Source organism: Siniperca chuatsi, linkage group LG1, assembly GCF_020085105.1.
Source record: "Siniperca chuatsi isolate FFG_IHB_CAS linkage group LG1, ASM2008510v1, whole genome shotgun sequence".
Lineage (NCBI taxonomy): Eukaryota > Metazoa > Chordata > Actinopteri > Centrarchiformes > Sinipercidae > Siniperca > Siniperca chuatsi.
The window spans coordinates 18,274,368-18,293,374 of record NC_058042.1 but is presented as its reverse complement, the minus strand read 5'-3'; the positions used below and the strand labels follow the sequence as shown (position 1 = coordinate 18,293,374).

Below are 19,007 nucleotides of genomic sequence, written 5' to 3'. Positions count from 1 at the left end.
TACTCCTATGCTGGAATAATGCTTAATTATTACTGTTAGTTTGGGGTAAAAACAGCTAAATGAGCTAATAATGCAGGACCCACCTTAGTTGATATTTACGTTACTACTTAGTGTAGATTCCCTTACAAATGTACAATTAATCAAATTACCAAATCCAGTTGACGAGCAGTGAACCTGGGGCTTTTGGGGCCTATTGAGGTCTGAGGCCCTGCAGGCAGTAGCACCACTTTGCCTGGTTTTTAATCCAGCCTTGCTTACGTCCCTCTGCTGCATGAAATGTACTGCCATTTATTTTGCCAACATGAGGAATTGACAGCCTTGTGAGAAAGGCTATGGACAATGCTTTTAAAAAATATAGGCTAACAATCATGGCGAGGTTTGAATATAAAACTTATTTAAAATGAATACATTTTTCAGGCCTTCAAACGTAAGGATTTCTGTGATCCTGCAGTCCATTAAATGCACCTGTAGTGGTTTTAAAGCAGAGGCAAACATCAGTGTGACCCCACACAGTGCGTGCTGACTCCCGCAGCATCTCTTGCTGTGTGGGACCATCATGTCACTGTGCTCGGCGGAGGGATACGATAACCAATGTCATCGCGGTGATGAGGCTCTCGCAAAGCAAAAGATGTCTGCCTAAGGGAAACTCGTAACTGATATATATAGAGGATATTTTCCCAGGTATTGCCGTTTAAACCCACATTTCGCTCTTTTGAGGCGTGCTGCAAGAAAGCGACACTTCACCAGATCACCCTAGTCGGGATTTTAGTCGGAAAAAAGGTAAAATATCAGAGGGAGTTTGCTGAAAAGCTTTCGGACCTGTGAAAGAAGTTGGGAGTTGAGAAAGACCATCATTGCGTTTTGTATTCTGTAGCTGGGGATTGGGATTGTCACTTGCAATATTTGTTTGCCAATGTTACTTATTTTGAGCCAGTATGTAATTTATGTTTCACTCACTAGCAGGGCATGGTCTTCTCTGTACTAATGTCTACACTGACTATAAAACCGCTGCAGCTGGTTGCAGCTCGCTAGCTCTTTTCAGTCCAAATGAACCAGTGACTGCAGCTAGCGTTAGCCAGCAAGCTAAGTGACGTTAGGTGCCTCAGCTCACGTTAACCATCGTTATGCTTGTAAAAAGGTGCCTCACAAATCACTGACATTAACATGGTCAGTGACAGCCTAATCAGGGAGTTACATAAATGTCTCACCAGTAGAGAGAAACACTGTTACTGCAATAATGCTGCAGGTCAGAGCGCGTCCACCTTATTATTTTTTTAAATCAACGCAGTGAAGGAAAAAAAAACCCAACGTGTGCGAACTAAATGTTTGCGCCGTTTGATCAATTATAATGTGGCCAAACTGTCATTGTCTCTGTATGTGATTCAGAGCCAACTTTACCTCACAGTGATGGTCTTTATTCTGCATCCATAACAAATACCTCTCGTGGCATCGCTCGTGTCCTGTGGCGCTCGTCTCGTCCCCGCTGTTGAATAAACCAGCAGAGATGTGACCTGATGGACTGTGTCTTTCTTCAGGTTTCTAGATCGCCAGGATGAATCCTCAGCAGCGGATTGCCGCTCTTGGAACAGACAAGGAATTAAGTGACCTGCTGGATTTTAGTGCGGTAGGATGGATGTTTTTTTTGTTTTGTTTTTACCTCTTGGTGCTTTACAGCTCTGATGACTTAGAGGTGTGAGCACCAAATAGGATAAAACATGACCAACTGATCAGTTCATATAAGTGTTGACTAATAAGATTTCTACTATCCTTCAACTATCCTTGATTTTTGAAAATCATGAGCAGCTTTTAGAATAATTACATCTGATAATCTGAATGGTGGCTTTTACACTGTTGAGTCTTTGCTCTAATTGTAGGTTTCTGTCCGTATTCTTCCCTTCAGATGTTCTCTCCACCTGTAAGCGGAGGGAAAAACAGGCCCACCACACTTGGAAGCAGTCAGTTCAGTGCACCAGGTAGGACCTGATCCCTCAAACCTGTTTCAGCAAACTCTCTGATATGGTCGTAGTTCTCAGTCTTGCATTGCATGTGATTCTTTTCCCTCCTCTTTGCTTGTGTCTGCGCTGTTCACATCTGGTGCCTGAAACATAAGCGCTCTTCCTGGAATTATGGTGGACTGCTGTTGTAAAGAACAAAACACGGTTTAGGCCATGTGCAAATGTTTTATTGATCTAATTACCATCATGGTGTATTACAGTGAATGTCTTACCTTACTGTCAGATACATAAATAAGGCATAAATCAGGCATGTTTTGGCTGCTTTGATCAAGGTGTGTTGTTAATTGTTCCTGTGAGGTGTGTCGGAGGTACATTTTGAATCAGGTTAATTAATATGTCTGGGTGAGATTCTTGTGAATACAATCAGAACTGGAGCTGGACTGTAGTTTAATGGGATTGTGAGACTTTATCTCATTGAGTTATTCTGTAGTGGGGTTTTTTTTTTCTTATTTGTACAAGTAACAGTTTGATAATTGGTCCCACTGATAGCCCTCATATACACACACATTGAATTGTCTTTTCCACAAATTACCAGTCTTTTTTTGTTTTTGTTTTTATCTATGAGCATCTTTATTGTGAAAGAGGTTCGTGGATGGTTTGGTTGTAATGACAAGAGTTCAGATTCCCTGCTTCTGGATCGCTTCCTAGCCATAAATGCTACTGGACATTAATCTGAAGCACATCTATTGTGTGATGTGCTACTAGACAAAGTCAACAATCAAGCATTATGTTTTCTGAAAGCATGTTTTGTGTGCATCCACAAAGCCTCGTTGTAGTCAGTTATCTGTGAAACGAAAGACACACGCTTAGTGGAAACGGAACGAAAAGACAAAGAAACAAGAACAGAGCTGTCACTCATGAACTATGGAGTTGTGAGGATGAATTTTAGAATATCTAATTATTCAAGTGAGGAGGACGGTGTGTGTGTGTGTGTGTGGTGTGTGTGTGCTCTCTTACGTAAAACAAATGACAAGGAAACTGATGTGGGTTTTTAAGTAAAGTCACACCTTCCTGGTGAGTTTCCCACAAACATGTTGATTTAATGTATTAATGACACAAAGGCTTCAGACTGTCATTGTTCTGGTTGTTTTTAAAATAACGTAAGAGGTGTTTTCATTAACCTGTGGACAAAATATTAGATACACCTTTTAATATGATGCAGTCCAGTACAGCAACACCACTAACTGCAGCCTCAAAAGTTGCTGTAGAGCTGAATCAACTCCTTTGACTGTCACATGTGCAATCTCAGACATCGATGTCGCGCTTTATGATTTAACATAGTAAGATGTGGACATCATGTGGACAGCCACCTTTGGGCTGGGCCTTTGCACAAATAGACCAGCATCAGCACGGTGCTTTTTGTTTGGAACAGAAAAGAGCTGTAGACTGTCAGGAGAACTGTGTGTTGCAGCCAAAGCTCATTATCATGGCTGTGTGTTGTCTAGTGTCCAGCTTTGTCCTTTAGAAACGTAACAAAGTCTAAATGCGGGGGCTGTTGTTTTGTACGACAAAAAATATTTAAAAACATTTGGACAGGACTGGAAAAAAGATACTTAGCCTAATTCAAGTTAATGGTTTTATTTATAAATGTTATGTATTTGTTTCTGTTAAACTGTAAAATAATCTGTCATATATCTTAGTCACAACTGTATAATCAGAATTTCTCTAAAAATCAAATATCATATATTGTTTTTCCAAATATCAGCTACAAAACTAAACTAAAACAAGTGAATTAGTGAATTGTCAGCAACTTAAACTTCATTGATAACTGATTAGTTAAGCAACCATAATAATCTGATAATTTTGGATGATGCAATATTGAATCCACACATGATCGTTCACTTGATGGTGGACATATTTTGTTATAAGGGAAACACTGAACAAGATTTGCATAGCTTTTCTTAGGTATGATCAGTGTCCTATTAGTTTCTTCTGTATTGAATTGCAGTGTGAAGTAAAATATCTATTACTGTGATTCCACTCAAAGGCAATGACAGTTGAATGCTTTGACTCGTGGTTTGCAGTGCTTTTCAGCCTCAAATATCTATGTATGGTAAATGGAAAATCAGATCTTAAGTATTACCCCAATGTGATGAAGACCCTATTGAAACTTAAACATAATATTATGTTACAAAATATTAAATGTGTCAAAGATGAGTTAGTATGGTATTTTGTGGATTGGGTAACTGTTTCTGTGTCGGGGATCAGAAGATAAAATATATGGCGGGCATATGGCCCGACCAATACTGTATTTTTTAGGTCGATACTGATATTGATATTTGGGAGTTAAAGAAATCCATTTTTAAAGAATTGATACATACTGAGCGGGACATTTTTACAGTGTAAAGATAAACTTGTCAGTGCTCTCTGGTGAAACTCTGTAATGGAGATGCTGTTTCCAATCTAAATTACCCCTGGCATTTCTGTACTGCAATTTCTGGTTACTTATCGGCCGACATATACCCTGATACCGATATATCTGCAATAAACTAATATCTAAACTAATAAGAGCTCTAGTTCCTAGTTCAAATTTTGTCTGCATCTGCAAGCAAGCATATATTTCAATGTAGGTATGTCTTGAAAAATATTCCGAAACGAAATTATGCAAAATGAAACCTTTTATCATGTAAGAAATAATGACGTCAGCAGCTGCACCTTATAGTGTATCAGGCCTCCTTCCTTCAGCCTCCTGTGTCTCTGATCCTCAAGGTAGGCGAAAAAGCACCTATATAAGTGATTGTGAACACAAGGCAAGTGAGCGTGCAGAGAGAAGTGTGGAAATCGCAGGGAATGAGAGTTTGGATTATTGCATCTCAGCTGGACATAGCCAGATAATTGAGGCAGAGTGGGACTGGCAAGACCCTTCAAAAGTGTGCCAGAAAAAGATGGATTGGAAAAAATACCCAAAGTGGCTCTAACAGAGATTCATCATTTCTCCCTTCCAGCTGTGTTGTTTGATGAGGCCATTGACTCTTTAGTGTAGTGGGGCAGCGGATGGCTGCTGCTGAAAGGGTAATTTTCATTTAGTGGTATGTAGTGGCACATTTGTTAGCTGTGACCAACAGCTAGTGTAGGTTGGTTTGTCAGTCAGTTGGGTCCCAAAATAAATAAATAAATAAAAAACAGCTACAAAGAGCTTCACTGCTGCCTCACTTTGAGTTCAGCTTGGTGGGTGAACCAAAAGCCTTGTCACAACAGAGGACCTGGGCTGCAGCCCCATGTGATGGGAGTCAGCTCTCAAACTGGTTACAAATGATCAAATTATTTATGAACAGATTTTTGTCACAAAAATTATTCTTTATGGTGATCTTACTTGACAGATTCTCCTTTTGTCTGTAAAATATAGATGGTTTCAATTGAATAAGTCAGTTAAATCCATTACAGGGAAGATAAATACAATGTGAAAACATGAGATAGTTAACATTGTTCTCCAACACATGAAGCAACAACAAGTCTATCTCTTCATAAAAATAATAACAATTAGTAATGTACTTAGCAGTACACGTTGATTTGTGTAACCCACTTAGAGTGGCTCAATGTACAGTTTATTTGAATTGCTTAAGTTAACTTTACTAATCCATCATTGTCCTCATTGGACATCCCTGGACCACATTTGTGCATAGACACCGTAGTGTACATTTACTGTACTTTATCTATTATCTTGGCATGCATTGACATTTATTTTCTATTCTGGTAACACCTTTTTTTGTCTCTTTGTCTGTTTCTTGGTGATTTTTATATCCTTGTTGACAAAGTTTTAAAAGTGCTGACAGGTGACTGTACCTTATATTGGCCTTCAGTTTTCTTACTCACTGTTGTCATAATCATAATAGATCATAATAGTCATCTTTGTTTCGTATTGGTTTTACCGTTAGTACTGCTCTCAGTTAATTTATACAGGAAGCCTTTAAAGCAAGTAAAGCCAAAAGCTCCCTGTAAGTCAGCAAAGCATTGGTGTGTGTTGGATTTGTTTACAGCAGTTAACCTTACCAGGGTGTGAATATGGTCTGTGGTGTGACATAGTGAAAGCTCACATGATTTAGGTGTAATACATTATGTTCTCTTAGGAAGCCGGTCTGAAACTAATTACATTGCAGTAGTAGTTACACATACATACATACATACACACATACATATACATATACGTGTGTGTGTGTGTGTGTGTGTGTGTGTGTGTGTGTGTATATATATATATATATATATATATATATATACTGTATATTTATTTATTTATTTTTCATTAAACATATATATTAAGGATCATTCATTTATTTTGGGTCGTAGGAAACGTATTTGTGCTGGGAATCAGGTTAACTAGTTTTTAAATGACTGACATTTCTCATTTCTCATTTTAGTCAAGATGCCGCCCGGACCAGAAGCCTTTTTTTTTTTTTTTTTCTTCTCACTTTTTCATCACTTTTGGCCTGTAGTTTTTTTCTGCCAACTGTTGTTGAGTGACGGAAAGTATGTGATCTCAGAAGGAATTGGATTTTATAGATTTTATTCTCAATCAAACTCATCTGTTCATAGATGAAGTTGATCCTTGTGTCTGAATGTATTTAGTATGTTTTAAGAGTCTATTGGAAGTATATTAAAACACCAGTTGGGTTTTTGTGTTTATATTGTAACGTTTTTGTTCTACATTGCTGTATGTCCTGAGTCAAATTGTTTGGCCACTTAAAATTTTGATGTAAGTTGTTGTAAATATGTAATGCCTTGTATTGCCTGATTTACATCTTGGGGCTTTTGACTATGTTATAACTTTTATGTTTTAATATATTTTTCGTTATTATCCAGAGTCAATTTTGTTTTTTCTGTAATCTCTCTCTGTCTCTGTCTTTCCTTCATATAAAGCATACAATTCAACTTCCACATGAATAAAACATCTATTCTTAGGTATTTTCTGGCAAATCACAAACAGTTCCAATTCTCATGAGTCAAAAAAATAGATGTAGAAATTCTATGAATGTATTAATTGATATCAGCAACAATAAAGACACTGGTAAGTTGATCATTTAATACACAATGTGTGCTACAGTGACGTGATTAAGGGTGCTTTCACACCTGTAGTTCGGTTTGTTTGGTCTGGTCCAGTTTGTGTTCTCACTGACGTGTTTACAAATGAACCAAGAGGAGTAAACATGAAGTCATACAGACTGACAGATAACTCCATTGATTGAACAGTTTTATTGAGGTCATCCTTTTCATCCGTTTTTACCAAATCAACAGGTTACATGTGAAAGCACCCTAAATGGAGAAAATAGATTGTCTTCTCAGTGTGGGACTATCTGTTCTAGTTTATAGAGTATTTCATCAGGGTCACTGAAACAAGTCTTATTTTATTCATACAGTCTTTCTGTTGGACAACTTTTTGCTGAATTGGGAGCTTGGGGAGGGTGCAGCTGTTTTTATGAATGACCCAGCAGAGACCGTGAGAAAGGAGGAGTCTGTTAGGCTCTGTGCTTGCTCTGTCCATCAAGCCATTACCACAGGTTTACAGGATATTTACAACTGTATGAATAAGGATGGCATCATTATGCCAATTTTATTCATCTCGACCACATAATTCAACATATTTCTCTTAATTGTCATACATAGAATATGTTGGAGAATATCGTATAGTAGAATGACGTTTCACCTGCATAACCAAGGTCACTCTTCTTAATGATGCCTGTGCACATGAACTTAAAAACAGCCACATATTAGGAGACATGTTTCCCTCAGAGGACAGGTTTTATATTGTGACAAAGAAAGGTGTCATAACGAATAGATGTCAGGGCAGTTTTAGTTACAGATTTAATTAATCTGACTTTTTGTTGCATGTGCTGAATCCTGACATCTCAGCAGTACAAATATTGTTGGTACACCTATAATTTATGCTGGATATAAAAATTCTTGAGGGTCACCATACTGTCAGGATATTCAAGGATACAAAATGTATCCACCATATGGCCTGTAATGACACTGCTCAATATAATTTCTCTAGTTAAGTATTTTTTTCAGGCCTATCACAGACTTGATGGCACGACTGGACAAGCAGTGTTGGGAGTAGTGACGGGGACCAAGCAAGACAGGATTTCCCTCACGTGTCTCCCTCTGATGTAGCAATCTTTCATTTAAGGCTTTGTTACATTCACTAGTTCACCCTTTTCCTTTGGAACAGACCCAAAATGTAGCCAAACATGCAAATATCTCCCCCGGTCTTCCAACAGTGAAATTCTCTCCTTAAATCCTACAAATCCATGTTAGTTATTTGTTTAATTAGAAATACCCATCAGATGTTCAAGAATAATACATGTTTATGTTTCTTGTAAATCTCCTATTAAATGTTATAAAATAACCACAACTGAAAGGAGTTTTTGATATGTGGCCTACCTTCAATGATTTAAACGGTGAGGACGGCACAACAACCTACAGCCTCCAAAATGACCATACAGTTGAATCAACACACCTCTAAAACAGTGTCAACAAAAACTGAACATTATAACCTTCATGAAGGTGGAATTCATTGCAGGACTGTTGCGTTAGACTGCGTTAGTATCTAGGTGTAATTAATAACCTGACATCCAAGTGTTCATCAGATATTGCCAGCTTTGTCTACCTGCAGTTTGGTGCTGGGCAGGTAGGGTACATTTGGGTTACCTGAGCTTTTTCTGATGCTTTGAAGCTGCCAACAAAAATATAGTTGTTGAGAATGTGTGTGTGTATGGCTGTAAAACCAGAACAGTGAGCTAAAAGAGGCTAGTAGAGCTGCAGAGTTTTAACATTACTTCATTGTTCATACAAAAATATTGATTATAGCTTTGAGTATACTGTGTGTGAGAAGGGAATGGATGTCCTTTTCCTGTTGTAGGATTTTGTGCATCTTTGCCACAGAATACTTAACACAAGAGCAGCATTGGTTCTCCCAATTTATTACACCTAAATTACGGCCAGTGCATTTTTTTTTTTTTTTTTCCCCCTTTTGCCTCTTGTGTCAGTGAGTAATTTTATTGTGCTGCCTTGTGTGTGCATGGAGAAGAGAGGGGACCCTTGAGCCGTAGTGGGAGATGGTAATCAGACGAGATGACAGCCAGTGGCCCAGAGAGAAAAACACTGACCATTGTTACATTCAGTGTGTAAAAGGGCTCAGTTGGGCTACAATATGTCACATTGGTGTTGTCACAGTACCAAAATTTAGACGCATGTGCTATTAGTAACACAAGTAAAAGCTGAATTAGTTACACAAGTATGTCTATCACGGTTATGAATGTGGATGATACCACAGCTACATAATGAAAGTGAGACAGCTGACTATAGATTTCTTTAAGCCACTGATTGTAATTATGAAGACTTTTAAAGAGGAAATGAATTTGCTGTGTGCTAGCAGCAAAACAACATGTTTGTCTGGGTGAAACTTATCTATAACTCTGCTCGCTGGAGCATGATTTCTGGTTCGAGAAATGTCACTGACTTTCTGGTTAAGCCTATAATTAGATTTCTGACTAAGAATTGATTGGCAACATAGACAGTTAGACATTTATTTAGAGTAATACTATAAAACTATCATCTACACTGCCTAAAAAATGTGTAATTTATCACATCTCAGTTGGGTGTTGTTTTACTTTCACAGATACCTCAAAACCACATCATACTGCCTTTTCATCATTCCTCTTTAATAGTGAAGTGCTCAGTTTGAAATGAATATCCTTAGTGACACATAAGAAGTACCAGTTAAGGGGGATCAATAGCTATAGTCTTAGTGTTAAGCTGCTGGCTGAGCTATACTTTGACTCTGTGAATCAGAGAAATAGTCCACATGTTTTGATCTGTGCCTGCAGGCTTTGCTTGCTTTTTGCTGCGCAGATTCTACTTCTGCTTTTATTGGAGTTGTTTGTTTCGTGTAAGTTCTGTTTCTTGGATTGTTCGCCCGACCTTACTGCATGGAGGCACTTCAGTGCGTGTCATTTGTTAGATTTTAAAGTTAAAAATATTAATAATGTTGAAAAGTTTTGTTTGTTGCTTGCTATATTATTATTTTTTCTGAGCATACACAATTTCTTTAAATCTGATATTTTTTTATTTGAAGCTAAAAATTATGGCATTGCATTTTGCTGAGACAGATGAAATTACAACAGGGACCATCAATAACTTTGGCTTTTACAGCAACACAATATTGTTTCAAACAGCAAGAACAATTGAGGCAACAAATATGTTTACAGACTATATCACATAAATTAGATTCTAAAGATCAGATATTATATTTTTCAATATATGCCAGATGGTCTTGCTTTGCAGTTGGTTGGAGTTATTGATTTTATTTGTTTATGTGTTTGACTTTTGAAACATAGAGGTTTTCTTTAATTTAAAAATCAGTTCTATCAAGTTTTAGTGCTCAGCTGTTTGGAGGTAGCTTGGCATACATCAGTGCCAAATCATGAAGTTGTAAGTTGCGTTTTGGTACATTGAAGCAAATAAAACAGTGCTTATTTTTGCCCATGATTTATGTAACGCAACTGACACCATGGAAAATATTTGTTTGTGTCATGAACCTTTGAAGAGATTAATTAGTCACTGTTCTTATTCATTTCCAAATGGGAAAAAACTTATATTTAAGCTGTAAAATCACATCCCCATCATGACAGTTTTCAGGGGAGATAATATGTCATTACTCGAACTATTACAGTTTGTACTTGAGTTAAATGTTAATCGGGCCTTAGATATAACATACTGTAGGCCTGCCCTTTTAATTTTCTGCAGCATTGCCAGCTTTTATGCAAATCATCTCTTAAGAATGCAAGTGCATTTCAGGATTTGACTACTGACTGTGTTTGTGAGGCCCACACAGATTAATAAATAGCTTTGCAAAGTTTCCCATTCAGAGTTTTGTTTTAACTCAGTTTTGGTTAATGTAATGTGCTAAGCTGCTGGCCGGAAATGTTGTTTTGGCTGCCAATTAGGGCTGCAACTAATCATTATTTTCATCTGTTATTTTCATCAATTAATCTGACAATTATTTCCAAGATGACACTTTCACGTTTAGTTTTGTCCAACAAAAAATCCAAAAGATATGTAACAATGATATAAAACAGAGAAAAGCAGAAAATGATGACTCAAATGATTTATCAGTTATGAAAATAGTAATTTTCTGTCGATTAGTCAACTAATGGTTTCACCTATACTGCCATTATTTCAAAATATTGAACACGGAATAAAAGAGCATTTTTCCCTCCTTATCTCCTGCAAAGTAACATTCAGGGAACCTGTGGAAAGCACTTCATTGTTTTTAGTATAGGATTGTCCGTATTTCATGTTCAATACGGGGAAATAACACAAGAAAGACAGCTTGCAAGAGATGTGACAGCAGACAATTACTGTGCATCTCTTTGAAACACAGTAGTTTTAAACTGAAAACATACTGTTAACACAATCACAGGGACACCGCATACAGTAAGCTTGCGATTCAGTTGTTCACTACTTCTTCATCGTGTCTGTGTGTGAGAGAGACACAGAGAAAGTAGAAATGCTGTAACTATGTACATCGAACTATGTGAGTAATCTTGACTTTCTGACTGAGTTGTGCATCTCTCTCTCTGACAGGTTTGGATGAGCGGACCAACCAAGCATCTTGGGCCCCAGGTGGCGAGTCCAGTCCCTCCTATGAGTCCTCCCGGGTAAGATGACCCACACCTTAACGCCTCTGAATGACCTTTCTGCTCCACAGCACATTATTTAACACTCATTACATCAAAGCGTTTTAGTCTCACTTTATCCAAGTCATGTTGTATGACCTGTAATAGACATATTTCTCTGTGACAGAAAGGACTAGTTAATGGTGGTGGAACTGATTTTTCAAAATAATAATAAATATGTTATGCAGTTGGCAGGGAAAACCAGTTGCTGGGATCTGACATTATTGTGGGATTGAGCTTATTTTTAGTAATAAGAGGTCTGTTCAAATATTTCAGGTCAAATTATATGTTAATGCTGCACACCATGAGTTTTCACTAAGAAAGTATATATTTTTTTCCCCAAGGCAGATCTCTGATAAGAAGGAAAATGAAAAGAAAAGGAAAAAACACCAACTTTAAGTGTGTGGGAAATATTATTATTATTATTAACTATGGATTATTTTTATTATTGATTAATCTGACAGTTATTTTCCAGATTAACTAATTAATCGAATAATTAATTTTGCCTCTGAAATGTCGAAAGACAGTGAAAAAAAAAAAATACACCAAAATATCTCAGAGTAAAACGTCTTCAAATGTCTCGTTTTGTACGACTGTCCAGAACTCAGAGATATTTAATTTACAATGATATAAAACAGAAGCATCAAATTGAGAATTTGGGACCCGATAATTATTTTTGCTTGAAAAACTACTGAAACGATTAATAAAATAGTTGCTAGTGAATTTTAAACTATTGGTGTCTGCTCTAATTAGAAGCAGTGTGTGAACTATACCATGGCTTGTAATCATCAAAATCAAACATCACAGTATGATACAATATGGCCAACTAAAGCAGGGGCACAGTATACTCTGCAGAGTGATGTACTATATTCTATAATTTATAAGGCACAAAAAAGACACGGATAGGTCAAATAGCAAGACAGCCTATAAACACACAAATGTATGAGCATTAAATTAAAAACAGAGCACACAGCCTACAAGGGATCGAGTCCTCATCAACACCAATCACATACAATACAGTGCTAACAGTGAATAATACAGTTAATTGGGAATAGCCCTTACTTTAAAACAGAAACAACCACAGAGGCCTAGGGGTTTTTCTCATATTGTCATAGAAGTTTATGATATTGCACCGCCATATCTTCATTCTTCGTCTTTGATGGTTATGGCAAGAACAGCATGCATGAATCACCCTCATGCATGAATCATACATCAATAGCATAATTTTACACAAGATCCATGATTATGAATATACAGAAAAATAGAAATGCATGGCAAAACAGCATATTGTCAATAGTTTAGAGACCTCCAAAATTTCACAAATCGTGTTTTCAGGGGAGCTGATGTCTTATTAAGAGGAGCCAAGCTCCCCCTGGCTCTGCTGTAGTTCGCACCCTAATTAGAAGTGTATCTCTTAAGCAGGCAGTAACAAGCTGTCGTGCCTTAGGATGAGTACTTGTTACTGGTCGTGCATTTGAAACCTTTCAATCAATAGTGGTGAAACGTGCTAATGCAGTGATCCTGCAGGTGATTCATGTTTTTAAGCAGGGCTTGAATGGGATGCACTGACCTCCATTTGGCAGACCTCTGAGGCCGTTGGTTTGTTCCTCTACTGGCGAGTCATATTCTGTAAACGCTAGCGGGAGTAAACTGTCGTAAACTACAGTAAAAGACATTGATGGCTGAAATTCTGCACTATGCAAGGAGAAGGTGTGTCTTCTGTGCAGCTGAGCAATTGGTTCAATACTTCAGATTATATTATGACATTTTGTTTGCACAAAATAAGAAAATCAGAATTTAAAAATCATTGTCTTTGGTCCCCTTAAATCAATGGAAATGATTGACATTGACTTATTTTATTGTTTATTTAACAGGGACAATACACAGTACATTTATTGCACCAGATATCTAAAAGTTCATTTCCATCTGTTGTCCCTGGGCGGAGGCCACTGATGCGCAGGTTGACGAAGTAAAAGATGACAGTTGTGATGAATTCAAAAATTAAACTTTGAAAATAAGCATGGCCTATTTGTTGATCTGTTATAGCTTATTGCTTTTTTAAAGGTAAATTGCATCTCTATTGTTCTGTTTAAGTTTGAACATCTCACTGTTTGTGTGAGCAAGTGTGAACAGCTCTCCCCCGTTTGTTTGTCTCTCACACATTGGTTGTTCTAGATGCCCTGTATGAATTTCATTTAACGTCAATCTCCTGTCAGTTTCTATTAGAATTCAGTTAAATGTCAGAGCCACTCGGGCTGCGTTACCTTGTTTATTTCTCTGTGCCCTTCCCGAATGAACATCTACAGGCTATGGTAACATAGGCAGCTTGATTTGAATTATAAGACAGAGACGCTTGAGATATCTTTGCTCCAGGTGCATATAAATGAGTGTTTCTGACATTGCAAGGCACAGCATCAGCCAGCAGACAGCTGTTTGCACCTCCATAAGGCATGCATGCAAACAATCACATGCCACACTCACACACGGCTGCACACACACCTTATATTGATACACACTTGATTTATATAACCTATAAAATATTATATAATATAAATATTCTGCTTTAAGAAGTGAGTGGCATATCTTATGAACCTCAGTAGTCTACAATAATCTGTTTAAATGACTAAATGCATTTCAAGACACAGTTATGACAGCGCTCTACAGATATACTTAACCATGTGAATGGTGGCAAAATTAGATTCAGAGAAAAGCAGCGTATTCCTATTATGGATGTTAATTATTTATTGATGACCATTAAATCACCGTTAAAACTTTGTTTGATTAAGAATATATTAATCTATAATGCGCAAAGTTTGTGCAACATTAATTTGTAGAGTCAGGTACAAACATGGGGCTGTGGAGCTAAGTGTGGTGTAGCTGTAATAAACAGTTTCAAGTAAAAAAGAAAGGAATTTTCTGAGATTAGCTGATAAAAACAACAAATTCTGTGTCCCATGGTGTATTTGTTAGTGATGACATACTTCACAGGGGGTGGATAAAAAAAACATCTATACAGTGCAACGTGTTGCAGTGCCCTGCAACAAATGCTACCTGTGCTGATATTCAGTTCTTATTGACACTGTGTCACCGAGGTGTTAAACCAACCCAAGCCCTATTCAACCAATTTACTGTTTTTCTGTTTAAATCTAATATCAGCTTATTTGGCGCCCTATTTGAGAATCCGTCAAATCAATGAGGAATACAGTAATACTTGACTAGTGCTGTTTAAGCAGCGTGTGTCTATTTTTGTAATCATAAATTTACCAGTATTTCAGGACTGAAATAAAAGTTATACAGTATAAGAGGCACCTGCAGTGAACTGACAACAATAATGGACATTATGGGTAATGTAGATGGGCAGACTGGCTAAATATTAACATTGTTATTATTATATATGGAAGATTTTATTAGTTTTTTCCTAGTATTATCACATGTCTTTCCATCATATAAGACTACTTTCTATATTGTGAAATGAACATGTCTTTGCTGGTAATGCCATTCCAAACCATGTTTTGCCTCATAAAAAATGCAGATAGCTAATATTAGCACATGAACATGCATAAACAGAAACAGTAGTATCGAACTATTAAAAAATAAAAGCTAATATTATATGTGAGTTACACATACAATAAACTGAATACGCCATCTTTTTGCTTGACTAAACTCATCAGGAATGTTTCTCAAAGCTCAAAGCCTCGAACAACAAAGGTGCAGTCACCTTTGCTGTCACACTCAGAGGTCCTTGCTTGGTGAACAGAGCATAGCCAATAACAAGGTACTGTAAAATCAAATGGTGCCATTAAAAGTTAGAATCATTCTCATTTTGTGATTCCTAACTTTGTAATAACATGTTGTCTAGTAAAAACACATTGGCAAGAGGCTCACATTTCTTAAGCCATTTCACCCAGATACATTTTAAAGAGCCAGTTAAAATGAAACCATAATTTGTATGTTTCTGCGTATTTGCAGATCTGATTGTGTCACTGAGATTTTAAGTCCGTCTGTTGTGCTGGCGAGACCTTCCTGTCATTGTCCACTTTTCCTTGATTTTGAAAAGCAGTGGTAACGGCAATGTTGCATTGTAGAACAGACTCTGGTATTCTTCTTTTCTGAGGTGAAAATATTGCCCATGGACATAAGATGTTTTAAGGAATGAGTAGTTTAATTTGATTACTTGGTCAAATGAGAATCAAATCGATCAAAAAACGAGAGCTATTTTTCTAAAATTTCCCAAATTATGCTCTATTCACAAAATCTTTCCAAGGCTCTCTGAAGAAATCCTCAGTGCTTCATCTTTCAGTCTGACAAAGGGAATTCAGTCTTGTCCCTGAGCTTGTTTGAGCCGGTGAGCTACGAGTGTGTGATCAGTCAACTGTGAACAGTCCCGAGCCCTGCCGTGCTGACCTTGGCTCCCAGCCATCCGCTGTATCCTGGGCAGCTGTGGCTGTAGGCTGGCGGTCTGACAGTCAGGGCTGTGCCCACTGCACGACAATCCTCACTTCCCTGCCCCAATTTGATACTCGACCCCACACGCATCCATCATGGCTATATCATCACTTCCCAAACTGCCACATGCAGCCCCACGTTCACCTGGGATGCAGCACAGAGCGTGGAAGAGATGACATTTTAAACGCTGTGGAGAACAATTGGTGGACAAGGCATGAGCTCCAGCCTGCATGCTGCCACAGTGATCCGACAGTTATTTAGCCAGTAGTGCCAACGCAGCCCTATGGCAGCGATGACAGCGTGTGTTAGTGTCTTGGATAGATGTAGGCCACCAGTATTTGGGAATGATGAGGGATCTATGATTGATGATCTAACTGTCCCATAGGAGCAAACACAGTGTGGTTGCATTGACAAGCACACACACACACACACACACACACACACACACACAAACACTGAGTCTGGATTGACAGTGGCAGTCACAACAATCAAAGCGTCAAGTGTTCATTACCACCAAGTGCTTTCTAATATTTAGTTAAAGGAATAGTTCGAGATTTTGGGAAATATTCTTGTTTGTTTTTTGGCGGAGAGTTACTGTAGATGATAAGATCAATACCACTCTCATATCTGTCTGTAAATATAAGGCTACAGCACAGAGCTAAGAGTGAAAACAGGGGAAACAGTTAGCTCCAAAGCTCACTAATTAACACGTTATATCCCATTAGTTTAATCCGGACAAAAAATGAAGTGTAAAAACGACAATTTGCCGTTTTACAGGGGGACTATTTCCTGGCTCTTGGTTGCCAGACGAGTGGAGACTCCAGGAAGTTACTGGTCCCAGCCAAGAAATAGTCTGGTACATAACCCTCCTGTTAAATGGCAAATTGTCGTCTTTACACTTTGGCTTTTGTACAGATTAAACAACAAAGATATAACGTGTTGATTAGTGAGCTTTAGAGGTGCAGGCTAGCTGTTTCCCCCTGTTTCCAGTCTTTATGCTATGCTAAGCTAACTGGCTGCTGGCTGTAGCCTTATATTTAATGGACAAATATCAGAGGAGTATCAATCTTCTCATCTAACTTACTGCCAGAAAGCGAATAAGCATTTTTCCTAAAATGTTGAACTATTCGTTTTAAGCCTGTAGTTTGAAGCATTTTCCTTGTTTTGCTGCAGAAGAGAGGAAATGTTTTTTTGCTTGCTTACATGGGCTGTGTATGTGCAAGTCTGTGTGTGTTAGTTTGCTAGAGCCTCTCACGGGGCTGTTGTTGTTATTGAGTCTGTTCATGGTGTGATTAACAGTGTGTGCGGCCTGGCAGGAGCACAATAAGGAATCTCTGAGGATTCCCTCGACACAGCACAACACTCCACTGCCTTTGAAATTACTCCATCACCATCCACTCACAAAAAAAGATTGATAATAAGATTTACTTTTTTTTTTACTGTATGTTGAATGCAAAGGGTATGAGTTGGTGAAAATAGCTCTATAGAAATGCAAGCCCACTGCTGCTCGGTCCCTCTGGTGGGAGTTAATGTAGTTTGGGGAGATGTATTTGACTGGAGCACAGGAGGATTTTCACAGGGCTTGGGATTAGCACTGTAACAGAGTATCTTTTATTACATGGGACCCCGAGTTTTCAAAAACCATACTGTGACCGATATTTAGACCTAAGCCCCTGAAGCTGATAACTGTCATGAAAAGGCGCTGTTAAGCTGCAGGAGAAAAAGGCAATTTTTTCAAGCTGCAGGTACCTGGCAATGATGTAGGATTGCATCTCTCTGTTTCTTCCCCCTCTATGTAACAACACCTTCTTATGAACTATGGGTTGGTATATGAACCTGTTATCAGATAGATAAAATGGCAGAATCAAAAAGAAAACTAAAATAAACACAAATAAATATATGGGGTTTAGATGTTTGTTTTATAGATGCATTGTAATAAAGATAAAGCAAAGGTTTCTACAAGTCCAGTTGTTTTCTATGAGCTAAGAAACCAACACAAACTTGCAAATGTTTACAGCACTTTCCTGTTTGTTGGTGATGATAAGTTGGCAATATGAAGTTCGTATTTAGTGTTGTGTTAGTTACATTTTCAGCACAAATAGTTCTTAACGATAACCCTTTTTAAAAGAGCTCGGTTTTGAAAAAGTTGGCCCTGGTGTAAGTTTTGCATCAATTGACATCATATAGGAGAGCACTTAAAACAGATTATACTTTATTATACAGAAGTGTTTTCATTCCAAGACTTGTGAAAAAATTAATTGGTCTTTTTTAACAAGTAAAAACAATTTATATAAAACTATTTATTTTACTGAGTCAGTATGATTTTAAGCACACTTTTTGAGAGAATGATATACAGAAGAAATAATGATAATAATAATAGTAAACTTTATATATATAGCACCTTTTATGCAGCTGAAAGCGCTTTACAAAAGATAAAAAGCAGTATAAACAACAGTTAAAATATTAAAATACATTTAATAAGAGGAGGGAAGTAAAGTAATAAACAGATTAATATAATGAAAAGAACAAAATGCTAAATAAAATGATATTAAAACTTTACAATAACAACAGCAATTATCATAACCACTTCCACCATCATCATCTTAATTGTAATCTGTAAAGATTGTGCAGAAGGGTACGTAATCAAAAAATAGCAGTGGAGTAGCAATAACAGATTCTAGGTAAAAACAAGAATTAAAAGGTGACTCTTTAACAGGTGCTGTCCTCACATTCAGATAAAACTTATAGGGAGGCTGTAAGGCTGGTAGTTTTCACATCCACAAGTCATGACTGATCTTTGAAGGTAAAAAAAAAAAAAACAATGTAAAACATACCATTGTTGTTTCTTATCCACACAAACTTGTATCTTCATGGC

At 37.5% G+C, this 19,007-nt stretch overlaps 1 protein-coding gene across 8 annotated transcripts in view; it reads left to right on the top strand.

Annotated features, from left to right (window-relative positions):
• Nucleotides 1-512: 512 nt before the first annotated feature.
• Nucleotides 513-19,007, top strand: part of tcf12 (transcription factor 12) — an 87,211-nt gene continuing 68,716 nt past the window's right edge. For 2 of the 8 annotated variants that reach the window (XM_044191410.1, XM_044191383.1), the window contains exons 1-4: nt 516-780; nt 1,536-1,624; nt 1,901-1,973; nt 11,595-11,668. In XM_044191410.1, the coding sequence (XP_044047345.1) occupies nt 1,553-1,624; nt 1,901-1,973; nt 11,595-11,668 (219 nt within the window). In that variant the 5' untranslated portion in view covers nt 516-780; nt 1,536-1,552. Of the gene's footprint in view, nt 781-1,535; nt 1,625-1,900; nt 1,974-11,594; nt 11,669-19,007 lie in introns of all 8 variants that reach the window. The other 6 variants (XM_044191442.1, XM_044191417.1, XM_044191393.1 and 3 more) reach the window with 5 other exon arrangements.